The sequence below is a fragment of the Alexandromys fortis genome, unplaced genomic scaffold, assembly GCF_014885135.2.
Source record: "Alexandromys fortis isolate MF-2015 unplaced genomic scaffold, M_Fortis_MF-2015_v1.1 scaffold_2_26212498_36691700, whole genome shotgun sequence".
In the NCBI taxonomy this organism is placed as follows: Eukaryota; Metazoa; Chordata; class Mammalia; order Rodentia; family Cricetidae; genus Alexandromys; species Alexandromys fortis.
Window position 1 is genome coordinate 4,583,050 of NW_026067931.1, and position 26,597 is coordinate 4,609,646.

Sequence of the window (26,597 nt, forward strand, 5' to 3'; positions counted from 1 at the left end):
AAATTCTTTATGTGGGTTTCAGAGATTGAAATTTGGTTGCCAGATTTGGGGAAAAGCACCTTTTACCCTCTGAGCCATCCTGAAGTTTCTCCCTTTCTTAGAGAGCCAGGCACTAGGTGGTCCATGCCTTTAATCATTCAGACAGAGGCAGGCAGATTTCAATGCCGGCCTGGTCTAGAGAGAGTTTCAAGACAGCCAGGGCTACCCAGAAACTCTGTTTCGAGAAGTCTGTTTGCGTATGTGTATCTGCTGTACACCACATGTATGTACGTGCCAGAGAAGCCAGAAGGGGGCATTGGATTCCCTGGAGATAGAGATGGTTGTAAGCTACCCTATATGTTGGTATTGGGCTTCTTTCATGTAAATGCTCTCTCTAGATGACGTTTTGTTTGACATCATTTGTTTAGTTTATTTACTAATATGACCTTTATATTAGTAGTTAAATTCTGTGTAGTCTACATTATTTCTTCCTGAATCATCATCATTATTATGGTGTGTGGAAGCCCACATAGGCCATGACTACAAAAAGAAGTCACAATTCAACTCTGGAATTGATTCTTCCACATTCACATGGGTCAATCAGGCTTTATCGTCACGAGCTTTTACTCAAGAAGTCATCTCGCTGATTTTTGTTTGTTTGTTTGTTTGTTTCTGAGACAGGATTTCTTTGTGTACCAGCTTTGGCTGTCCTGGAGCTCACTCTGTAGACCAGGCTGGCCTCGAACTCAGAGATCCGCCTGCCTCTGCTTCCTGAGTTGTAGGTTTAAAGGCCATCATGGCCCAGTTATTTCCAGTATTTGTAAGAAGAATGCAGCTGGGCGGCGGTGGCGCCCTCCCTTCATCCCAGTATTTCGGAGGAGGAGACTGGCAGGTCTCTGTGAGTTTGAGGCCAGTTTGAGCTACAGAGCGAGTTCCAGGACACAGGGAAACCCTGTCTCGAAAGACAAAACAAACAAAACAGTGCATCAAGGGTTCTTCTCTCACAATAAGGCACTTTTCTGTGGGCGATAATCTTGGACAGCAAATCTGCTTATCGTTCACATCTAATCCCGTTGGGAAAAATCGTTTTTTTTTTTTTTTTTTTTTTTTTTCGGGTCGTGCACTGATAACCCATCAGTTATCCTGCAAGCCTCAAAAGCCATCTCCGCCTCACTTCCTACTAGCAGCGTCGCCGCCGTGACGCATTTCCGCCGAGGTGGGCGTAGCAGCAGTAGCGCCGCCGCAGTGGCCGCCGCAGGTTGATGACGTCGGTGGAGTCCTTCACCACGTGTGCGTCCGCTCGCCGGTTTTAGGGGCTTTCCTTGCTGGTCCGTCTTCGGCGGCGACTCCGCGGCCCACAGCGGCCGGGAGACCATGGAGCACCTCTCCGTGGAGCTGCTGGCCGGGCCTCTGAGGCTAATCGCCGACAAGAACGAGAAGAGCTGCGGCGAGCTGACCAAGTTCCTGACCAAGGCGGTGAGCACGGGCGAAGGGAGGCGGGCCCGGGCCGGGGAGCTCGGGTGTCCCCAGAAAGGGCCTTTGTTATTCGGGGTTAGCTCCAGTTCCCTGCCCGACCGGCGCTCAGACCGTGGTGGGGAGCGTGCACTTTCCGAAAGGAAGAGAGTTGGTTTTTCTGCGAGGTTGCATCTGTGTACCCCAGACACGTGCATTGCCTGCGCCGCCCCTTCCTTTCCCCACCCCCGTTTGCTTGCAGCATGTTTTTCTTTCTAACTTTGTCCCTTCTGTTTGGCACATTGACGGGTATCATCCCCCAGGGCGCAAGTCTCAGTGCAGACTGAGACAGATAAGTCTGGTCTCAGCATCAAGGGAGTTTGCATCGATTTCAGAGTCGGTTCGTAAGCATACAAACAACTGAAGTTCAAAACAGACACCTAACTTTGGGAATTGGATGGTGAAAATAATTTTTTTTTCCAAAAGGTCTTGGGTTTTCAAGAGCCTTGCCTTCTTGACTACTGTCAGAGTTGAGCATCCTTACTAGCAACTTTTCACTCTGCCTTTTAATTTCCTTTTATTTTTCCCTACCTACTCTGTCTGTAAGCTTGAGACTAGAAAAGTGTGATTTTAATTTTGTGAAACTCATTCGGTTGCAAATGCATTAGGTACGTAAACACTCCGTTGTTTAGTAACAGCAGTCTAGCGGGTCCAGTGGTTTTTATCTTGTGGTCGCCAGCCTTTCCCAGTTAGTCGTCTGAGACCATCGTGTAACAGATCTTTACATTACGATTTATAACAATAGCAAAGTTACAATCATGAAATAGCATTGAAAATAATTTTATGGTTGGGGTCACCACAACATGAGTAATTGTATTAAAGGGTGGCAGCATTAGGAAGATTGAGAACCACTGGCTTAGACTAAAGAACCTGAGTATTTCAGAGCAGAATAGAATTCACCTGAGAAAATTCCGAGAGTTTTTTTCTGGGGGCTTGAATCTATGTTCTGCTGCCGAGTTATACCCTCAGTTGAAAGGCATTTTACTTGTTTGTTTTTTTCCTTCTGAGATGAGGTCTCTGTTATGTAGCTCTTGGTGTCCTGGAACTCCCATGTGTAAATTGATTGGCCTCCAGCTCACAGGGATCCACAGAGGGCTGGGATTCCAGACAGGCCCTACCAGCCTGGACCAAAAGGCATTTCTGATAATGAAAAGCTAAAGTTAGTGACATCTGTCGCCTGAATTCCTGACCTGTGGCTTCCATACCAAAATTGCTGCGGGTCGACTCAGCATGAGTTGGCCCATGCCGTCTAGAGAAAATAGATTTTTGGTGGGTTGATTTTTAAAAAAGGGGGATAATTGGTTTAGATGAGCTGACCTTGTGCCAGGAGGGTCTAGGATTACGTCTTGAATTTAGAGTGTAGGTTCTGGGTCTAGAGATCTTTCCCTGGGAGAGCATTGCTCAGCACACTGCAGACCTTAGAGTTAACTCTTAGCACCTAAGGAGATTCATGTTTAGGTTTTGGGAGTTGGGTTGAGAATGATTTGTATTCTTTTTTGGGGGTCTAAGATTTTAGGGAGACTAACATAAATTCACCGCTCAAGGTAGATATGTGTATTTAAATAATATAGTAATACCAAAAAGCTAGAAAGTTTCCTGGACTTAGGGAGTTTGGGAGAAACTTGTTTATGTCGTCTCCCTGACTTGTCTTTTGAATTCTAGGCAGTCTCGGGAATCTTTCAGGTTTATTCCTTTCTGTTTTGGAGAATAGCTTAGATATTTTTATTGAGGGTTTGTTATATTTAGATTTCAGCTCCTTTTGTTTTAAATTTGAGGCCGAATCTCCCTATATGTTTGCTAGCCTCAGTGCTGAGGCTACCGAGTCCCCATATGTGCCCCTAGTTTGGAAACAAAAACACTTCTTTAAAGAGTAATAAAGATGTGGAAATACTGATTCACAATGGAATTTGAGAATTGAAGAACGATTTTTTTAGGATTTTTTTATTTTTTAAATCCATCTTAACTGATGACTATCCTAATTCTAAGAGCTAGGTGCCAACTGTTAGTGGATTGGTGCGGTCATTCTGGGGATTGATTGCAGGGCCTCACACTGTACCACTGAGTTAACCTTCCGCCCTCATTCTTTGCTTGTGCTTAGAACCTGTTTTGTTTGGTTTTTGAGACAGCATCTCATGCTAATTTACTGTTTAGACTATCCTACTCTGGAACTTACAGACCCAAGGTATGTGCTACCCTGCCTGGCTTTGGTATTACTTTTGTAAAAAATTATTTTCTTTAGAGACAAGTTTCAAAAACCTTGAAGTCCAGGCTCGCCTCCAACTTGCCAATTCCTGATTCTTCTGCCTCTATTTTCCAAGCTCTGATTACAGGTGTGTCACTAGGGTGGGCTTCTCAGGCCCTGATTACAGGTTTGTCACTAGGGTGGGTTTCTTCTCAGGTACTGATTACAGGTGTGTCACTAGGGTGGGCTTCTTGTCAGGCCCTAATTACAGGTGTCCCTGCAGTGGGCTTCTTGTCAGGGTCTGTGTCTATTTTTATTTTCATTCCCACTGTGATTCCTCCTCAACTTTGATCACTGTATTTACATTTAACACCAAGCATCATAGGTACTGGGACATAGCATAGCCGAAGATTTATTTATTGCTTATCTATTTGTTGTTTTTTGTTTTTTTTGGGGGGGGGGCAAGGGTTTCTCTATAACTTCTCTGGCTGTCCTGGAACCTTCTTTATAGACCAGGTTGGCCTTGAACTCAAAAAACATCCACCTGCTTCTACCTCCTGTAATCCCAGCACTGGAGGCAGAGGCAGGTAAACCTCTGAGTTCCAGACTAGCTGGGTCTTCATTATTGAAAATCTCATTAGTAGTTTTATTCATGGTTGGGAATTGAAAAAATGTAGGACAGCACCAGTTTAATGGTTCAGTGTAGCTATCAAAGCTGGGGGTGTGGCCTGTATAGAGGGCTTTGATTCACAGTGCTGCAAAACAATAACTTGTAGCCACCAAAAATAATAGGAAAATCCTGGCTTCTAATACTTTCCAGTGTGATGTCATTTGGAAATGGAGCCTTGCCGCCATAATAAAATTATCCTAGTTTATTCTCTGTTGCTGTGATAAAACACCATGACAGAAAATTATGCAGCAGAGAAAGAACTTACTCTGGCTCACACCGGAAAGTCCAGTGTGTTGTGACTGTTAACACAAGGCAGCAGGAGCATGGGCTGTTGGTCAGTGTCCACAGTTGGGGCTCGAGAGGATGAGCGCTGCTGCTTGGTTCTCCTCATTTACACAGTATACATCTGCCCAAGGAACGATCTACCCTACTTAAGTGACTCTTCACACCTCAGTTAACATAACCAAGACAGTCCCTCACTGACACTGAGAGGCCAACCTTGTAGAGAATCCCTCACAAATGTGTCTGAAGGATTGTTCTAGATGAGTCTTGAAATGATCGGTTTGTCTTGACACTAGGTTTGTCTTGATACTAACCGTCCAGCCATGTATTACAAAAGTAAAGATTGAGATCAAAGGGCAGAGAGGTGACCTTGGTGATTCTGACCTAGGCTGCCATTGGAATGCTGGAGCTGAAAGCCAGGGAAGGATTGATAGCCACTGCCAGAAGCCATGAAGCATCAAGGAAGGCTGATGCTCTCGTAAACCTTTCAGAGGAATGTGCCCTCACCAACCTCAGACTCCAGAAATAAATGAGACAGTACCATTTGTTACTTTAAGCCATAAGTTTATAATAGTATTCGGTAGTACTAGAAGACTAGTTTAATTTTTTCTTCATAAAAGTCTTTCTCAGAGGCTAGGGAGATGGTTCAGTGATTAAGAGCATTTGTTTCTGCAAAGACCCACGTGACAGCCAAGAATTGTAACTCCTGTTCCAGAGAATCTGACCCTCCATTGGCTTTGGTGGGTACCAGGCACATACAAGGTGTTCTTGTTTATGTTCAGGCAGAGCACTTACACTTTAAATATATATATATATATATATATATTTTTCTCTTTAAATCCCCCCTCCCCCCAAGATGATCAAGGAGCTTACTATAGGATATATCTGAAAATAATCAAAATAAAATTATGTATCTAGCCTGCCAGCTGTTCTAGTTTACCCTAAACATTCTTAGAGCACTTACATGATTGGTGTTTTTTCTGTATGTATGTCTGTGTGAGGGTGCTGGATCCCCTGGCACTGGGGTAACAGGCAGTTGTAAGTGCCATATGGATGCTGGGAATTGAACTCAGGTCATCTGGAAGGCAGGTGCTCTTAACCATCGAGCCTTCTTTCTAGAGCATTGATTAGCTAAATTGGGTAAAGTCATCTAGTGTAAATCCTATTTTATAATATAGTAGGAACTTGCTAATCACCCATTGCAACCTTTATATCCCTTTTTATACTGTGTATCTAGAATGAAAAGAAGTACGTGGTTTGTTTTGTTTCTGGTAGTGGGTGTTGAGCCTACACTCATACATGATAGGCCAAGTATTTACTACCACTTAACATACTGTAGGCTCTAAATACAACCTTTTAGTGCTGTAAGATAAGACAATTACTTATCTATCATCTTTTGATTAGCCTCATTGCAATACATAACTAGAAAAGGATTAGATAAAACCAGTAACATTATTCTAATCATGTTATGAAATGGAGCTTAGAACCACACTTCCTAACAGCAGAAGCTGGGCTCACTGTGCACATCTACAATTTAACATTACTGGATGGTACAGGTCTTGGTGGGGTGGTGGAAAATTTAGGGTTGCTATGGCCAGCTTGGGATTCATCACAAGACCTCATATGTCAAACAAGCAAAGCCTAAAGAAATAAACAAAAAGTCCTGGTGTGGAATCCCTTTTTGGAGACAGGATCTCAACTGTGTAGCTCAGGCTGATGTCAAACTAGTACCCCTCTTTAAAGTGGTCTCTTTAAAAAGTGCACTTGCTGCCTCTCAGTGTCATGGCTGAATCTGTTAAATTTCTTTCCCTTTGAGTGATCATTTTCGAAACTTTCTTGTGTTTGCTGTCTTATTTTAAGTTTCTATTGCTGTGATTAAATACCATGACCAAAAGCAGCTAGAGGATGATGAAGTCCTAACTTTGGATCAAAGTGTTTGTTTATACCTTCTTTGTAAATTTAAATCTGATTACATTGCTGAACAGCAAGTTCTGCTAACTGGTCTACATATAAGCAGTGTATGTACACACACACACACACACACACACACACACACACACAATCTCACACTCAGTTTTTTTTATGCTTATGGACATTCTGAGGCCACACAGTAGGATTTTGTGGTTTACCTCTTCGTTCATCTCAAAGTATGATTGTTCATACTGGTTTTGTTTTGCTAATTTTAGATTGGTTTATTTTCAGGAATTAATTTTATCTTAATTATTTTGGGAATTGAACCCAGAGCCCATTGCATTCTAGCTACCAACTCTATATAACTAAGCTGTACTTAAGCTACACCCAGGTCTTAATCTGGTGTAATATTTGTTCACACTGTGAAGATGTTTCTCTGCCTGGGGCACCTTTTGAATTTTAATGAAGAACTGAATGGCCAATAGCTAGGCAGGAGAGAATAGGTGGAACTTGTGGAGAGAGAGAAGATTCTGGGAAGAAGAAAGGCAGGGAATCGCCATTGAGACATGGACCAAGTCAGCCATATAGAATGAAGGAGAGTAAAAAAGCCACGTGGTAAAACATAAGTTAATAGAAGCAGGTTAGTTTAATTATAAGAGATAGTTGGGGGTCAAGCCTAAGCTAAAGACTGAGCTTTCCTAATTAATAACAAGTCCTTGTGTTATTTGGGTTGGTGGCTGGCAAAACAAAGAGCCTATAAGAAAGCTTACCTTTTTATGTTTGTCTTTTATAGGTGTTCTCCATCATGCCTTGAAGTAATCCTAGAATTACATTTTCATTTATGAGTAGCAAAGGAGACAGGAGCACTGGGGTTTTACATTCCCTAGACAGTGTTGAGACATTTCAACATTTAGTGTTGAGTGAAGTTACGTATCATTTAAAATGGAATCCTAAGTATTGGTTTTCTTGTCTATAATGTAAGCAGATGGAACTCTTAGTAACAAAATCTAATCTTTTATTGTAGCAGAACCATATTTTGTTTTACTGTGAACTCAAATTTAGAAATTAGTGTTTTGATCCTAGGCTAGATCTCCGATCCTTTCAGTACTAAAGAATATTGTTTATATAGACATTTGTCTTGCTTCTCGATTAGGTATGGACACCTCAAGATCGCCAGTGTATCCTCAATTCCTTGGCACAGTTGCTCCTGGATAAAGACTATACCCTTTTGCTTGGTCGCCAGCTGCGCCCTATCCTTTTGGATTTGCTGGAAAGAAATGCTGAAGCCATTAAAAGTGGAGGCCAAGTCAACCATGATCTGCATGAGCGTCTCAGTGTGTCAATGAGCAAACTCATTGGTAACCATCCTGATGTTCTCCCGTGAGTAGCAGTTTGATTTGTATTTCTCTGTGAGGTGATAACCTCTTTTCTCAAGTCTAGTGGGGTGGCTCTTGCTGTAACCAAAGAACTGGGGAGAAGCCGTCAAAGGTCACTGTTAGGCATGTTCATGGTTCACTGCAGAAAACTGATAGAGACTCAAACCCAAAATTTTGTATTGGAAAGTAGATGAAACCTTTAAAATCATGACAAAAAATTATTTATATAAAATACAAAATTAATATATAGATATTTATCTTATAAATCTTATATCTTAAGGAAAGCTGCTAAAGAGTCAATATAAAACGAAAGAATTATAAGATTAGTAGCAATAAAATAGTTCTTAATTTTTTTTCTTCTGTTCCATATCAGGTGGTTCTTCAGACATGAGACAAGAGATTTTGAATTTCACTTTAATAAGTATGCTTGGGGTTTAGAGAAGGATAGAGCCACACACCAACTCTAAAGTCAGTTTTTATTTTCAATTAGACTGGGACTACAAAAAGACCATTTACATTATATGTCTGTAGAGAATAGCAGAAATAAAGATTTGGGAAGATTTATGAAATTTTATCCTGTTTGAAATGTGACATACCAGTAGGCCAATTTACTCTTTTTTTGGAGACATTTTTTTCTGGATAATTTGTTCTTTTTCTACAGATGTCTCATTCGTCCAATGGTCTTCAGATTCCTTAGCTGGATCTCTTTATTCTTCTGAAAAGACAAAAACAAAACCCTTCACAAACTCTAATTTTGCAGAGGTTCTCTTTTGGCAAGTTATTTTTGATCAAATGAGAAGCATTTGCTAGCTTTATAGGTTAGTTTAGATTAAACAGTCATGCTTTTTAATTAAGAGGTGTCTCTTGTTCAAACCGAATCTTTATCAATTTTGATGGGATGCATAGCTTCTCCTGTGGATAAATCTATCTGCCAGATTTTATTCCTTTGAGTACCCTTTGGGTTATTTCCTGCAGGTAGTGGTGTTTGGTTGTATAATGAATATGTAGGACATTTCCTTAAAATTTCTTTGGCTTGTTGGCATGTGATGGAAAGTCCTTTTTTAAACCTTTGCTAAGAACATGATGTATTTTATGAAATTCTGAAGAACATGATGTATTTTATGAAATTCTGAGGCCTTCAGTACATTTCCAATCATATGTGATCGATTTCTGCATAACTTGTGCTAGAGAACCTGGCAGATCCATATGGGATCGGATGTGTGTTATGTGTATGGGATAAATCCTATTCCTGTTTCTGTCTTGTAACTGAATAAATAATAAAGTCAATTCTGTATCATCTGGTATAAATCTCATTTCAATATGCAAAACAACTCTTTCTGCATATTGTAAATTGGTAAAATCCATTAGTACCATGAGAATTGTATATAATTCTGACTTTTGGGCAGAGTCACAAGGGATTTTTTTCAGTTAACTTAAGTTTTCTGTTTTGTAATCTGCCTTTCGAGCTTTATTTGAATCAGTATAGAATGTAAGGACTGGGGCTGGAGAGATGGCTCAGAGGTTAAGAGCATCGCTTGCTCTTCCAAAGGTCCTGAGTTCAATTCCCAGCAACCACATGGTGGCTCACAACCATCTGTAATGGGGTCTGGTGCCCTCTTCTGGCCTGCAGGCATACACAAAGACAGAATATTGTATACATAATAAATAAATATTAAAAAAAAAAAGAATGTAAGGACTGCATATTCGGTTACTGGAGAAGCAGAAGGAAGTAGCCTTAGAATTGAAATGTGGTAGCCTGGAAGTACCACTTGGAGTGAGCTTTCATGGCAGAATGTGAGGACTATGTTAGAGGTTCGTTAGGATCATGGATTAATTAGTTGTCTGTTTTTCCATTGGCATCACTTCATGTTCTTTTGTTGCTGTTTGATATTGGCCTAAAACTCAGAGATCCTACTGCCTCTCCCTTCTGAGTGCTAGGACTAAAGGTGTGTTACATCACGCCCAGCTAAAAGCGTACATTATGTGTTCTCTTAAAGATCTCTGAATTCTTTGTTTTTCGAGTCAGGGATTCTCTGTGTAGCCCTGGCTGTCCTGGACCTGGCTCTCTAGGAGATCAGAGTGCTGGGATTAAAGGTGCGTGTCACCACTGCCCAGCTTTTCCTCTGTCTGCTTTATTTTTATTTTTTATTTTTTGGATAAAAACTCTGTCTGCTTTAAGATGTATCGTAAGCCCCTAGTTTTACTTCCCTCAGATTCAGTTGAACATTTTTGTTTTGTTCTCTCCTGATTCTGTTAAGTGGCTCTCCATTATTCAGTGGCATCAACATGATTTTTCGTATCTCTAGATAGTATCATAGTAGTGAGAATCCAGTGAGTGTTCAGTGAGTACAGTCAGTAATTACTACTCAGGATATGCTCTACTTCTGTGGGTAAAGCCTTTGGCAATCATGTCTTCTGAACTGGTGTCTTATGCCAGGGCCTCTTCCTCAACCTGAAATGGTTTCAGTCTCCAGGAGTGTATGGCTTTAGCATTATTCTCCCCATTCTGAGGTATGAAGAGTTCTATTACATTCTGCAGTTCTGTTCATTAGTGCAGGTGGGCATTTGGCTGCTTCTCTAGGGATTGAAGGTGCTCATTTCCCCAGTCATGTCCCTGAGGATAGATGGGCACTTGGCTGCTTGTACCAATGAATGACGATTCCTCCTGTTTTCCCTCCTGAAGGTTTGCCCTGCGCTATTTCAAGGACACCTATCCAGTGTTTCAGCGGCTCTTTCTTGAGAGTACCGATGCCAACCCTGTGCGCTATGGACGCAGGCGGATGAAGCTCCGAGACCTAATGGAAGCTGCCCACACGTTTCTGAAACAGAGGCAGCCTGTTTTCCGGGAGCTCTGGGACTGGAGTGTGTGTGTCCCTCTCCTCAGGAGCCATGATGCTTTGGTGCGCTGGTATGTGGCTTAGCCTGTGCTTTTGATTTGGGTGGGGTGGGGCAGGGCAAAGAAAAACCTTTTAGATATGGTCTTCTTAAATTATTTATTTTATGTGTATGGGTGTTGTCTGTATGTTTGTTGGATCCCACGAGTTATGGATGGTTGTGCGCTGTCATGTGGGTGTTGGAAATTGCACTCCAGTCCTCTAGAAGAGCAGTCAGTGCTCTTAACTGCTAATCCCTCCTAGCCCCAGATCATTTTGTCATTGTCAAGTTTCAGTTCTTACCCTTTTTCCCTAATCGTTCAGTGCTGCTTCAGAAAAATGATATGCATGGAGTTTCAGCCTTTTTCCTGTTCTGCTAAATGTGAACTTTGTGCTCTTTATTCATTAAGTGTATGTTGTGATAGTGAAGACTTCAATTTCGGGTGCTTAGTGGACAAGTACTTTTCTTAACTGTGGGTTAGCAGAATCGATCTGCTTCTTTTTTCCTCAGGCATACAGCTAACTGTCTTGCGCTGGTGACTTGCATGAATGAAGAGCACAAGCTAGCCTTCCTAAGGAAGATTTTCAGTAGTGATGAATTGGTGCATTTCAGGTTGAGGTGAGCACGGGTCTTTCTGGAGGGCTTCTGTGTCTTTTTTGTGTGGATTTCATGGGACCTTTTTCTTTTAGGTTGTTAGAAGAGGCCCAACTGCAGGACTTGGAGAAGGCCTTGGTTTTGGCCAACCCAAAAGCCTCCCTTTGGCATAAGGGAGAGGAGCCCCGGTACATTCAGGGACATGTTGTTTCAGCTGACCTCTCTTCCAGCGTGACCGCTGTCTGTGGTGTGGTGCTGCCCAAACAACCATCCGGTCCCGGAGAGCAGGTATTGTAACCTCAGTAGGTCAGGGTCCATGAATCATGTGGGGTTCACATTGAGTTTACTAAAGTGCTGTTCCATTTTAGAAGTGTTTATGGAGAAATGAAGATTTTTTTCTCCCAGGTGTTCCTTTCATCTCTCTTAAATCTGAAATTGGAAATATAATGCCACCTCTGTTATGCCTTGAACTTTAGCGGATTTCGAAGCTGCCATTGTTACACAGTCCTGTGGGCCAGCTATTCGGCAGGCTGAGGCAAGAGGATCTCTTGAGCCTGCTTAAATAATGCAGCAAGGTTCCGTCTCAAAAATGAAGAAAATAACACATGAAGGCTGGCGCTGAAACAGACTTCAGGACTGAGGATATAGCCTGGTGGGAAAGCACTTGATAGGTTAGGCCAGGATCCCCAGACAAACACCAGAAGGCTGTTCTTACTGTACCTGAAAAAGCTTCATGCATTTGAAACAGTGTATTCTCTCAGTGCCCAGATTTTCCCAGTTCTTTGCATCTGTACAAGTGATACAGCATAACATGTACTTCACATGTAGCAACTAGACTACGAGTTCATGCGTTGTTGATTTTTTTAAGGTCTTACAAATTTTTCTGTGTAGGTGTGTGTGCCTGAGTATGTTTTGTCAACTACATGAGTGCCAAAGCCCTTGGAGGTTAGAGTTTGTGTTGGAGACCCTGGAATTGAAGCTAAAGTGCTGGCATTGTTAATCTTAAGTATAAAATTGTAGAATGTTGGAGAGTACTACAACAAAAGCTCCTGGTGATTATGAGGCTCTTGAATCTGTTTAGAAATTATCTTTAGGCTGGAGAGCGCTCCAGTGTTAAGAGCCTTTACTGGGCCAGGTGTGCTTTTGTATGTCTTTAATCCTTGCTCTCAGGAAGCTCAGGCAGCCTTTGTATTTGAGGCCAGAGTAAGAGCCTGCCTCAAACAAACAAAAGAGATAACATTGCTCCAGCACCTTTGGCAGTCCCAGCCCACAGCTGCATGTGACTCCAGGTCCAGAGGAACCTATGCCCTCTTCTGGACTCCATAGGTAGCAAGCACACCTTGGTGCATATACATACACACAGGGTGCCCATACACATAAGGTGATTTGGAAATTTACAAAAAAAAGCTTTCTTAAACCTTTGCTCTACACAAAAGTAATATTAAAAATATGAAATTATTCTAAATTTGGTTAACACGCTTGTTATTGTAATGTAAAGTCATTAGAAGCATTGTTACAGAAATTTTCTTGTGTCACTTGGGAGAAGGTCTCTTATTAAATAGTCTTTCTCTTTTTTACTTTTCTTCTTAGGCAAGTGACAGGAGTTCTTCATGGGAGCAGGAGCTGACTCTTAAGTCCTTTGTGTTGGTTGAGTCTGTGTGTAAAAATCTTCAGACCCTTGCTGTTGCGGTGGCTTCTCAGAATGCAGTGTTGCTGGAGGGACCAATAGGAAGTGGCAAAACTGCCTTAGTTGAACATTTCGCTGCACGGACAGGTAGAAGAAAACCTCCTCAGCTTCTCAAGGTCCAGCTTGGAGATCAGACGGACAGTAAGGTAATTAAGAAGTTGCAAGTATTTCTGGGTTTGTGTGTTTGCAAATTTCAGCATTCTAATATTTTTGCTAAGGGAACATAGAAATGGTTGTTGCCCTTACTTTTGGCTTTTGGGATAAGCTTTGTAAACCTCACATGCCGCCTTTCCTTGTTGAAATTTCATAGGACTTGTCAAAGGAAGTAGCCTTGTTATCTCAGATGTATGGTTTCTGTAATTAACTTCTCTTCCACAGATGCTACTGGGCATGTATCGTTGTACAGATGTCCCTGGAGAATTTGTATGGCAGCCTGGCACCCTGACACAGGCAGCCACAAAAGGCCACTGGATCCTTCTGGAGGATATTGACTATGCTCCGTTAGATGTGGTACGTCATCTGCTAAACCCTTTGCTCTACACATCTTGTCTTTGGAGAACATTTTATCCACAGTGCCTGGGGATGGTTTGGTGTTTCACAAGGTATGTTGTGGGAAGCTCTTCCATAGTTATCTGCCTAATCTGATTAAAGAGATTTAATTGGGTTTTTTCATCTGTCTCCTATTTCTTAAAGTATTCATTAAATGTTTTGTGCTATTTCTTGTAATGGTTGAGTATAGTGAGCAGTCTTATTACCTGGTGGGCAACTGTTAGCGATACATTGGGAACTTTGAGATCCTGCTTTTCAGATGTGGCAGCTGTAGACTAGGGGGGTGAGGACAAATGAAGGTACAAATAATGTGCTTGCATCTGTTTGCTGAAGAAATAAGTAATGATTATGGGTTGTAGTTTTTTTGTTTTGTTTTGTTTTGTTTTTTTTCCTTCCCCAAAAAGGGTGTTTCTCTGTGTTGCCCTGACTGCCCTGGAACTCCTGTAGACCAGGCTGGCCTTGAATTTGTAGAGCTCCGCCCGCCTCCGCCTCTGAGAAAGGGATTAAAGGCGTGAGCCACCACCACCTGTTTTGAGACACTTTTCATTCTATAGCTGTAAAGTTCCCTGTGTAGCCCATACTGACCTTGGATTGGCATTGCTCTTGCCCCAGTGCTCTGATTACAGGAGCATGCCCCAATGGTGGGCTATTTTGACTTTTAGAAAGATCACTTCTGCAGGAAAGTGGTAGTCTTTGTTTCCTCTGAAATCCTTAACTATGACCACAAAGATGTACTAAGGATTAAGGTGTTTTTGTTTAGATAGATTTTTTTAGATTGATTTTAATATTTTTACAAATGAATCTTCAAGTTAAGTGCATATTGAATTTTGCATCCTGGAGAAGAAAAAAATGGTTTTGTGTTGGACATTACTGTTCCACCAAATGTAGCTCATTCTTTAAGACTTAGTGAGTATTTTTATCTTTGGAGCAGGCTCAGTGATTTCTTCTGAATTAAGCTTATCATGCTGTGTGGTCATTTGCATTTCTCCCATCTCTTGTAAGGCCCTTGACTTTTAAGTCCTGTTTGCATCCTACTGTCTTGCTTGGTTCTGGGTCCTAGTAAGCACTCAGTGACTATTGAGTAAATAAGGTGTTGTACTGCCGTGCAGATAACTCAGAAAAGTCACATGGCATTTGATTAGAAAGATCTAATTAGGAAAACTGGGTGTAGTTTCCTTTAAGGATATACCCATCATGTAGAGACAGATGGTTTTTGTTTGTTCATAGCTTCTGTCTCAATCCGGTTTTATGATTTAGGTTTCTGTGTTGATTCCTCTTCTGGAAAATGGAGAGCTTTTGATTCCCGGACAAGGTGACTGTCTGAAAGTAGCTCCTACATTTCAGTTATTTGCAACAAGGAGGTATGTACGACTGACTTGGCTGTTCCCATTTTGAAACCTCTTCTTGATGCTGTATATTGGAGCCTCTATGATTATCCCCCAAAACCCGGACATGAGCAAATACCATACAACTTAGACTGGAATTCAGTTTTCAGCTCTATCGCTTGTAGTCCCAGTTGATTGAGCAAGGGACATTAAGAGGCTTTTCCTTATACATTAAAATAATGACATTCTTGGGGCAGTATGGTTAATATGTACGCATGTAGTTTGTCTGGAATAAACATTTAATATATATCTCCCTTATTCTGGAAATTTGTAACAATTTCCAAGTGTAGTTTTTGGTAACAAGCAATGAACTTATTATTAAACATGCTAATACCCTCAAGTATGTTTTGTCGCAGCCATTTATGCTTTACAGAAGAGTCTTACTGAGATCAGAACACCCCATGGCATTATTTGCAGTGATTTAAAAATACTCTGGTGAAAATTCCTTCACTTCTTTTTTTAAAATACTTGTGCATCAAATGACAGCCTTTACTTTTTCATCTGCCCCACTTAATCTATTAGTATCCAGCACTAAAATGGCAGCTTTTATTTATGATTACATAATTGTATAACAGTTACCCCATTTATCTGTGATTTCACTTACCATGGTTTTAGTTGCTCTGTCATCAGTAGGATTTGAAAATATTAAGTGGACTATTACAGAAAGAAGAATCCTTAGCTTTTGTAATATTTTTCTAATTGATTATTTTAGAGTTTTTGTTGTAGATACTTGCTGCATAACGCAGGCTGCCCTCAAACTCAGTTAAGCAGCTTCAGTTTCTCCCAGGTGTGAGGATAATATGTATCACACCATGCCCGCCTTTATTCTTGTTTATCATCTCTTGCTTTGCCTAATTAATAAAACTTTACTATTGGTGACTATGTAGGTTTTGTACTGTCTGGTTTCCGTCATCCTTCATAGGTCTTGGGGGTTTGTGCCCCTCAGATGAAGTAAGTTGACTGTAGCTAGATTAACGTTTTATTGACTGAATGTTTTATGTGTTGCTATTTGTATTTTTTCCTCTAAAATGCAGGCTCTTGAGCTGTGGAGGAAGTTGGTATCGGCCACTGAATAGTCATGCTACTATGCTAGACAAGTACTGGACCAAAATTCACCTGGATAATCTGGACAAGAAAGAACTGAATGAGGTATGCAGTTTTGCAGATCAAGAATGCCTTTCGTTTTTATTTTTTCTTATGAAAAATTCCAGAAGCTCCTCTTAGATGGAAATAGAGGAAGCAGTACAGAAGAGCATCCCTAATTAGAATATCTGAAATCTAGAGTGGAACTCGTAGAGTGGAACCAGTTTGAAGCTCTCTCCTGCAGTGTTAAGTAGCTATTGAAGCCAATGACTACACATTGTGCTTTCAATTCTACTTCTGTCTTTTAAACTTAACTGCTTTTTGTCAATGACTCTTCTTTTATGGTCGGCTTTAACTTTTTTCCTATATAACTTTTTCATTTATTTTTAGCTAAGATTACATAATGAAGCTGATAGAATTATATTCAGGATTAAACAAAGTAGTACTTGCAGAGTTTGTTAATTTGGGTACTTGAGTACCTATGGCTTGGTTATTTGGGTATCTGGCTTTTGTCCTCTAAACTGTTTTAAATGACTAGAATGTCATAGTTTAAGGAAAGTCATGGAATTTTCAGAATGGGTGGGGGCAAAGACAGGTGAGGGTATAAATTACTATGCTTGGTAAAGATGAAATATTTTACAGGGAAATCTATTTTTTTGCTTGACTAGTGTCTGCAGTTGTGTGTTTTCCCCATCCCTGCACTAGGGCCAGGGCTCAACTCCTTACTCAGACTAGGGCACCGTTCTGCCATTCTGTAGGGTGGGTACTTTCAGCTGTTCAATTTTCTTTCTTTTTCTCCTGGATCAGATTCTTCAGAGCAGATATCCAAGCCTTTTGGCCGAAACTGATCATTTACTTGACATTTACCTTGAGCTTACTGGAGAAAAACATTGCTGTCCAAGTGCCAGTTCTGTTGACTGTGAACAGGCTCCACAGGAAGTTTCGAGAGAAAACAGAAGAGTGGTCCTGGAGGGAAGAGAACTATCTTTAAGGTACCTGACTACATACTGCTTTCAGTTGATATTTTAAAAACAGTTTTGCTGGAAACTTCTTCCAGTTAGAAGCAGATGATCCTGACAAGTCAAGTTTACAGATTAAACCTATGAGTTTTATCATGAAATCAGATCCCCTTTGAGCTGGGCCAGGCACATGCATCTAATTCTATCATTCTAAGAGCCTGAGGCAGGAGGATCTTGCAGGCCAGGCCAGGCTGTATAGCCAATCTAGGATATAGAGCTCACATAGCTCAGAAACAAAGCTTTAAAGATTACCTTAAATGCTCACCTTAGTCATTCTCTCAATAGAAGTCCTTTATTAATAGATCTTTTGGTGGGGGTGGCACTTGAGACAGAGTCTGTAGTGGGACTTATTTTAAAGACCAGTCTGGCCTTTGAACTTAGAGAGATCTGCCTGTGTCTGCCTCCCGAGTGGGAGAAGGGTCACCACACTTGGCTGAAGTAAGCCTTCCTGGATTTGCTCCATGTAATTAGTTCTATGCCTCAGCTCTCCATTCTCAGTGGGAATTAGGAGTGAGTGGGTCCCCTGAATTTGGTAGTACTTAGTCTCTTTCCCTCCTTGTTACTTTGTCTGACGTGGGTACAGGAGAAATGGGTAAGGACTTAACCTCTAGTACTTTCTCTTCCACATTGCTAGATTAGGGAGATTTAGACTTAAGAGGGTTAAATAACTTGTCATCTCTTTAGCATATATTTTTTTGTTTGCTTGCTTGCTTTTAAGGGATCTCCTGAACTGGTGTAATAGAATTGCTCATGGCTTTGACAGTACATCTTCATCAGCATCGTTACATGTTTTTCAAGAGGTAAGATACTGTTGGTTTCTTCTAGCTACCGTTTACTTCCCTTAGCCATTTAAAACTGAGCTGCCTTCAAGCTAGTCAGATATGTTGAATAACTTATCTTAAAACAGGGTGTTACTATAGAAGAGGAGGTAGGGTTTCACAGTGGACGTGAGGCGAAAGCTTGACAGAATGGGCTGGTGTGGTAGTGCCTCTAGATCTGGGATCTTTTTTTTTCTTTATTCACTTATTTTATGTGCCTTGGTGTTTGGCCTGGATGTACGTCTGTGTGAGGTGTGTGTATGTCTGTGTGGGATCCTCTGCAACTGGAATTAGGCAGTTGTGAGGTGCCATGTGGGTGCTGGTAATTGAACTCAGGTCCTTGGAAGAGCAACTAGTGCTCTTAACTGCTGATCTAGCTCTCTAGACGGAGCTGTGGTCTTTATAGTCTGTGTAGTCTCTCCAAATCTGTATCTTTGGTTTAGTGTCTGTACAGTCTTTAAGGGATAATTCTCTTATAAACTGATAATGAGCTTAATATTTGCCTCGCAAAAGGTAAATGCATGCCATATGAGACTGTCGCTTCCTTAAATCTCTTTAAATCTGACATTGGCACAGGAGTCCAGTTAGCTCTTACAGAGAGCCTCTATCATTTGGCAGTTCTTGTAAAGTTACTGGCAATATTACGTTGATTGTTTGCAAACCTTAGGCTGTTCTCTCTAACCTTGTAAAATGCAGTGTGTGTGTGTGTGTGTGTGTGTGTGCGTGCATGTGCATGCATGGTGTTACATGCATGTCTGGTGTCTGTGGAAGTCAAAGTGTAAGGCTTTGGAATTCTTGAAATTGGAATTAGAGTTGATTGTGAGCCACCATGTAGGTACTGGGTTCTCTGTGACAGCAGCACTTTTGCCCCTTCCCCCCCATAAAAGAGAATGCAAAAACAAATCTCTGATGGATAACCTTCTGTAAAATTCCCTCTGTCTCTTTAGTTTTTGCTCAATTTCCTATTCTGTAACACTCTGGAGAGGGCTAACCTGTGACTTTCCAAATGCTGACATAAATACGGGCATGCAGTATGTTGTCTTTTGAGTCTACCTGCTACACTCTGCATATTTTCATTAGTCCTTGTAGCATTTATTCCTTTTTAGACAGAATAATATTCCAATTGCTTATATATGTGATATTTTTTCATTAATCTGCTGCCAATGGAACTTTATGCTTTTATCTTGTGATATATGCTTCTCTGAATATATGTACAAGTATTTTATTAATGGATAAACAGTATTTGTTGAAAATAGAATATTTGTGCTAATTTCTTCCTGTATGATGGCAGTCATTGTGATAAGGGTTTGTTTGAGCTGCTGACTGCATCCACAGCCAAGAATTAGCAAGAACTTAACTCAGTGATTTTATATCATTCACTCACTAATGGATTGCTTTGTAATTTTGTGTGTGTATGTCCGTCTGCCTGTCTATGGGTTCATGAATATAAGTGCAGGTGCCTACAAAGACCAGAAGATCGTATCAGCTCCTCTAGTACTGAGGTTACAAGCAGTTGTGAGCTGTCCAACAGTAGTGCTAGAAACTGAATTCTGGTCCTCTGCTGGAGCAGTACCACTGCGCCATTTCCCCAGCCCAATGCATTACTCTTAAAATCAGTTGATGTTTCCCTTGGTTGTTTTCATAGGCTCTGGACTGTTTCACTGCCATGCTTTCTGAGCAGACAAAAAAATTGAAAATGGCAGAAATTATTGGAAGCAAACTGAACATTTCCAAGAAAAAGGTATGTGCTGCTTGCATGTTGAAAGAAGGTTGGGCTGCTTGACTCTGTTCTTTGCCAAAGGTGGCCTTTTCGCTGTTGGTTTCTCTTTATACATAAATGGTCCATTTCTACCTCAGGGATAGGAACTTCCAATGTAACTTCTCTGGTGTCATACATTCTTAAAATGAGTATACTCCTGACTCCCAGATATTATAAATGCCTTGTTCTCTGGTGTTTTAGTGACTATTTTGTTTTCTTGGTAGGAATGATCTTAGTAAAATCTTAGTCTATGCTTCATTGTACAAATTTTTCTTTCTTACTATTTTAGTATTATATATTTATTTTTTACGCAGTGCCTCACTGTGTAGCTCTTTCTGGCCTGGAGCACACAGATCTGTCTGCCTCCAGAGTGCTGGGAATAAAGATGTGTGCCAGCACCCCCAACGTATTGTTTTTCCTTAAAAATGAAAAAAAAAATAGTTCCAATGAATGGTAATAATTACGTTCATTAGGTTCAACACTGAGATTGGTGATATCTTGCCTTTTACTTTCTAGATCAAGATAATGTGTTTTGGAATGGCTGAGATTGTTACCCAGTGGTAGTATTTGTGCTCAACATTCATGAGGTCTTGGATTAGGGGTACAGAGGGGAAATATATGTAATATTTAAAAGGGATAAGCCTTTGGCTAGTGGTATTGGTTTTGTTGAAGCCTGCAGAAATATCTGAGTTAATCAAGGCATTCTTCCTTGAAACATCATGTCAGTGATTGCAATAGTGTAAAAAAGTGTGTTGAGCGTTTGCAGTAGTAGGGGTGATTTAGACTAAAAATGTGGAGTACCCAAAAGAATTTACCTGGTAAGTGTGTTGTTCATCATAGTAAGCAAGGGACATGAAACCACCATGATTGGGTTATATGATTTAGTGTTTCCTCTACTGACTGGGGCAGGCAGCGGCTCCCTTGAAGCATTTTGCCTCTTTTTTTCTTGGCCCAAACCTTAGCTTTATTCTGGGTTCTTTTGGTGATCAGGTAAGAGATGAATGACTTCTCCGTAGGAGCCTCTGCTGCGGCTTTTCTTTCTCAGACAGACCTTGGATTCTTACCCCATGCTAGAAATGTAAAACTGACCAAAGCATAGTGAAAGAACAATGTGCATTTTGTTAGGAGTGGGTTTTTTCTCTAAGGTCTTGGTAAATATCAGTGTGTTCGCTCTATCTAGGCAGAGTCTTATTTGAGTGATAGTTTGTTTCCTGTTGCTATGATCTAGTCCCCCAGACAAAGCAGCTTAAGAAAGGGTTTATTTTGGTTACAGTTCCAGGTGAGAGTCGCTTTACAGGATGGTTGCAGACAGGAGCTTGGGAGAGTGTGTCAGAGTGCATCTACAATCAAGAACAGCAAGGAATACTTAACTGTTGGTGTTCAGCCTGCCTTCATTTACGCACTCCAGGGCACCTGCCTAGAGTCAGTTAACATAATGAGGACCATCCTTAGCAGGCATGGCCAGAGCCTTTGTCTTCTGTCAGGTTGACAGCTAACACTGTATTTTGTACCACTTCTTGGATGTGTGGTCAGGGTTTAAATAAGCACTTACACAACTTGAAAAGTAAAAGAAACCCTTGATATACGCTAACTTGGGTTTCTTGGAAGTAGACACTGCTTTCAGGGTGGAGGGGCTGATGAGAAACATGCATTAAGGTACTTTGGCTAAGGAAATGTTTAAAAGTAGATAAGTGTTTAACTTAATTGAACTCTTTCTCTCCCACAGGCTGAATTTTTCTGTAAACTTTATAAACCAGAAATTGTCATTAATGAGTTAGACGTTCAAGTAGGTCGAGTGCGACTTTTGCGGAAACAGAGTGAAGCTGTTCACATACAGAAGTAAGTAGAGTTCATGAGCCTGCGGATTGTGTCTGATCTGAGCATGCCTGCTTAGGTGCATGTTGAGGAATACTAATTTCCCAAAATAGGTTCTGCGAACTAGATGTTAATAGCTGTTAGCAGCTTGGGACGAAAGGAGGAGGTCCTTGATCTGATTTATTACAGTTTATTTAATGAAGTAATGCTCAAGTGGATATCAGGCTGTACTAGGGCAGAAATTTCTTGTTGGCTTGTATCATTCAAATTTCTAAATAATGTGTATTGGAAATGTGTTTTTGACATGGTGCTATTTGAGTTGTGTATCAATCATACCAGCCATTGAAGGGAAAGACCCAGTTCTGTCTCAAGACAAGTCATATTCACAGATTCTGTTTAGACTACTTCATTGGGAAGATGGTATTAATGCATTATAATTTTGTATATTGTTTAAATACTTGCAAGATACATTTGTTATGTTGTATATATGTATGATGTGTGTATGTGGTTTTGTGTGCTATGGCATGCGATGTAAAGGTCACAGGATGACTTTGGGGAGTCAGTTCTTCTCCTTCTACCATTTTGTGCTTTTAAGGAATCAAATGCTGTGGTTAGTCTTTCACTGTGGGCAGTAAATGGTTTTATGCGCTGAGCTTTCTCCAGTCCCTATGTAGGTTAGGAATTGAGGCCAGTGTTGATAGTCATTTGTTCAAGAATATGCTATGCAGGTTATGTCTTATGTTTTGGGTGTTCATAACCTAGCATCTTAACTACAGGTAATAATATATGTGACACTTGCCAGCTGAATGAATGCTTAGTGTTTGTAGAGCAGAGTACATTTTTAGATTGTATGTTCCAAGAGTATGTTAGAATACGATGACAATCACTCTGGCTCATTTTCTCATTTCCCTTTGGATTGGTTTTCTTATATCTAGCACTAAGCAAAGCTTAAAGCCTTCATGTTTGTTTTTCCCCTTTACTTCCATTGTTTCACTGCTGGACTCACACAAGATAGGCAAGCACTGTTCCACTGAGCTTTGTTCCTGGTTGTTAGCTATAAAGTAGGATATTTTAGATTGCCTGGGCTGCCTTAAAACTTGTTACTTTTCTGCCCAAGTCATCATGCCTGGCCCAGCCAACTTGTGAATCTCCTTTTCTTTTTCCTAGGAAGAAGCCCACTTTTGCTGCCACCCGCCCATCCTCTGTTCTCCTTGAGCAGCTTGCAGTGTGTGTCAGCCAAGGGGAACCTGTATTGTTAGTGGGAGAGACTGGAACTGGTAAAACCTCCGCTGTCCAACACTTGGCTCATGCCACAGGTACTTGAGAGGCTTGGGGGGTAAGAGGTGGGCATAGACCTTAACTTGTAGACTAGGACTGGCCTCAGACTTGGGCTCTTCTTGTCTCAGTTACCCGTGTGCATGGATTATATGCACGTATTACCATGCCTGACTGTATGTTGTTTTCTTCGAAGTAATACATCTAAGTATTTTAAAGTTTGAAGTGGACTTATTCTACTTATAGTTAGTTTCCCTGGAAATAACAACCACTATTAGCAAATTGGCATTATCTTATTTTATTGTCTCTATATACACACAAACACAGGCATGCATACATGTATATATTGTTTCAAAATCAAGCTGTATTTTGATGTGTATATGAAATATATACTGTTTTCCTTGTGATATAGCCCGGGTTGGCCTCCTGCTTATGAGCCTCTGCCTTCTTAGATAACAATACAGGTAGATGGCAAGACTTGCTTATGTTTGCGCTTAATTATGTTTATTAGTTAGCCTTTTAAAAATGTGTTTCTCCTTTTAATGGCCAAGTAGTATTTTATACTCTGGATATTGATTTAATCCTAATTCAGTTTATCGAAGGATCTTTTGTTTGCTTTTTATTTTTTGTGTTTTTGAGACAAATTATTACTATGTATTTCTGACTGTCCTGGAACTCACTATGGACCAGACAGGCCTCCCTCAACAGAGATTCACTTGCCTCTGTCCCTGGAGTCCTGGGATTAAAGATGCTTGCTACTACCACCCAGCTGAAGAATCTTTTTGTTGGTTTCAGTTTTTAGATATTAAAGACTTATAAGACTTCTGAAGTTAACTGAGAAAGTCAAAGAAAATGCATTTGTGTAAACTTGCCCTGCCTTCTTATGGAATGTGTTGTGATTTTCTCATTAAGCTTTCTTTTCTCTCTCTTTCTCTTTTCTTTGTTTCATTTGTTTTTGTTGTTTTTTTTTGTTTTGTTTTTGTTTTTCTTTTCTTTGAAACAAGTCCTCACTGTGTAGCTCCAGCTGGTGTAGAATTCACTTTGTAGACCAGGCTGGCCTGGAATGCATGAGGTCTGCCCGATATTAAAGGCATGCATCATCATGGCCTGGCTCCTTTTAAATGTTTGAAGTAATTCTTTTCTTCTGTTTCTTAAAGGTCACCGTTTGCGAGTTGTGAATATGAATCAACAAAGTGACACTGCAGACTTGCTTGGAGGGTAAGTGTGGTTCACATACTATTACAATACTACATCATGTTCACTGCTCGAGTTGGAAAATAGTTTTCTCACGGAAGGCAAGTCTAGCCCGCTTGGAGGATATGCAAAGGCCTGTACCCCTTCCTGCATCACAATATAGTTTGTTGTTAAGCCAGGGTCTCACTGTATAGTCATGGCTGGTCTGGAACTAATCATGTAGACTAAGATGGCTGCTAGCTCATCTGCCTGCCTCTGCCTCTCCAGAGTAAAGGTACAGAAGACATGTGCTGCTATGCTGCTATATGCAAGCCAGGATGGGAATAACTTGTGTATGAGCTTGAGGATACATGTGTGCCATAGCACACACATGGAAGGAAGGCAGAGAGAGGACAAGTTGCACTCATAGTATTAGATTAACTTATTTTTGTGTGCTTGACGGTGCATATCTGCCCGAGCAGGAAGGCAATTTCCATGAGTTCCTTTTCTCTCTCACCCTCTAAATGCTGTAGTTGTCAAGCAGCAAGCACCTTTACCCACTGAACCATCTCATTGGCCCATCTCTTAAATTTAAATGACACTTGAGGTTCTTGTGTTCAAAGGAGTATTTTAATTACTAAATAAACAGTTATTTTATTTATTGTTCTTTGTTTTTTGAGACAGGGTCTCTCTGTAGTCTTGATTAGCCTACAACTAACTTTGTAGACCAGAGTGGCTTTGAACTCAGAGAGCCACCAGCCCCTGCTTAATGAGATTAAAGGCATGTACCACCAGGCCTGGGTCAAAGATACTGCTCTTGATGGAGAAAGTTATGTGACCCAATGCTTATGTGGATACAAGGAAGCAATTATGGAGTCTTTTTTTGTTTTTCCTTTTTTCGAGACAGGGTTTCTCTGTTGCTTTGGAGCCTGTCCTGGAACTAGCTCTTGTAGACCAGGCTGGACTCATACTCACAGAGATCCACCTACCTCTGCCTCTCGAGTTCTGGGATTAAAGGAGTGCGCCACCGCCGCCCGGCCAGTTATGGAGTTTTAATCCTTGGTCTACATATTATGTTTTTGCAGGTCTGCTTTTTAACCAGGTGTGTCTATAATACTATCTACTTTATTTAAATATGTCTAAATGTTTTTGTTAAAATATGTCTTTAGCAATTTATGAGTATTCTAAACACAAATGATACTAATCATGCATCACTGAATGTGGTCTGAGTCCATGTTCTAAGAATTGGTAGTATTTTCCAGCCATTGTAAAGGTTGTTTTGTTGTCTTTTTCCTGTTGTTTTGGGTGTTTAACCCTCTAGTGCCTTGCATATACAAGATAAGTACATCAATATATCAAGTATATAGGAGTCTGACTTTACCTTGATAACAATGAAGAATTTGAACCAATGCTTCTTTTTTTTTAATATTTATTTATTTATTATGTATACAATATTCTGTCTGTGTGTCTGCCTGCAGGCCAGAAGAGGGCACCAGACCCTATTACAGATGGTTGTGAGCCACCATGTGGTTGCTGGGAATTGAACTCAGGACCTTTGGAAGAGCAGGCAATGCTCTTAACCACTGAGCCATCTCTCCAGCCCCGAACCAATGCTTCTTAAATTACAGTTTTGTTTCGGTACAAATTTGGTGAATAGGAGATAATCTTTTTTTTTTTTTTTCTCTGTTTTATACAATACCCTTAGTTACCAAAGGAAATCGTTACATTTTTATGTAGGTGGAAACATGCCTTATTTTTTGAAATCATGTCTTTTAATTTATGTGACTATTTTATTTAAGAATAAATGAGCAGGCCAAAGATAATTTTGGGAAAAAAAAAAACCCAAAATTTAGTAATAGTCCATGAGATACGGTAAAATCGTATGTAGGCTGGAGAGATGGCTCAGAGGTTAAAAGCACTGGCTGCTCTTTCAGAGGACCTGAGTTCAATTCCCAGCAACCACATGGTGGCTCACAACCATATGTAAGGATATCTGGTGCCCTCTTCTGGCCTGCAGACAAGGCACTGTATACATACATAATAAATAAATAAATCTTTCTAAGAAAAAAGAGAGAGATGGCAATATCCTATTCCTGGGATATATAATTAGTTTCATTTTTTTATATCCATGCTAAATACACTTAAATATAACAAATAATATATTAAAAATGTAAAACTTCTGTAGGCCTGAGTGGTTTACAAATCTGTCTTTGTAAAGGCATCTATTAGAAGTAAAGGTACTTTCGAATGAAGAGCTTTAAAGCTTTTCAGGTTATTTACACTGAGATGGCTGATTGTCAGTCTTTGTGTTTATTACCCCAATGCGCTTTGTGTGTGTATGTGTTTTTAATTTATTTATTCATTATATATACACATGCCATAAGAGGGTACCAGATCTCATTACAGATGGCTGTGAGCCACCATGTGATTGCTGGGAATTGAACTCAGGTCCTCTGAAAGAGCAGCCAGTGTTCTTAACCTCTGAGCCATCTCTCCAGCCCCATGTGGTTTGTTTTTAAAATAGTATTTTTTTATTCTGTGAGAATTTTATACAATGTGTTTTGAATATATTGACTACTTTCTAACTCCTCCCGTAACCACACTGTCTTACTTCCCCTCCTTGCCTTCCCAAATCTGAGGGTTTTTTTTTTCTT

At 40.5% G+C, this 26,597-nt stretch overlaps 1 protein-coding gene across 2 annotated transcripts in view; it reads left to right on the plus strand.

Moving 5' to 3' along the window:
- The first annotated feature begins 1,261 nt into the window (after positions 1-1,261).
- The window catches only part of Mdn1 (midasin AAA ATPase 1), a 123,846-nt gene continuing 98,510 nt past the window's right edge, over positions 1,262-26,597 (plus strand). For both annotated transcript variants that reach the window (XM_050145480.1, XM_050145481.1), the window contains exons 1-15: positions 1,262-1,455; positions 7,690-7,916; positions 10,596-10,820; positions 11,297-11,404; positions 11,476-11,668; positions 12,971-13,213; positions 13,446-13,577; positions 14,874-14,977; positions 16,036-16,150; positions 16,892-17,076; positions 17,822-17,903; positions 19,567-19,662; positions 21,407-21,519; positions 22,663-22,811; positions 23,928-23,988. In XM_050145480.1, coding sequence (XP_050001437.1) covers positions 1,354-1,455; positions 7,690-7,916; positions 10,596-10,820; positions 11,297-11,404; positions 11,476-11,668; positions 12,971-13,213; positions 13,446-13,577; positions 14,874-14,977; positions 16,036-16,150; positions 16,892-17,076; positions 17,822-17,903; positions 19,567-19,662; positions 21,407-21,519; positions 22,663-22,811; positions 23,928-23,988 — 2,135 coding nt within the window. In that variant the 5' untranslated portion in view covers positions 1,262-1,353. The remainder of the gene's footprint in view (positions 1,456-7,689; positions 7,917-10,595; positions 10,821-11,296; positions 11,405-11,475; positions 11,669-12,970; positions 13,214-13,445; positions 13,578-14,873; positions 14,978-16,035; positions 16,151-16,891; positions 17,077-17,821; positions 17,904-19,566; positions 19,663-21,406; positions 21,520-22,662; positions 22,812-23,927; positions 23,989-26,597) is intronic.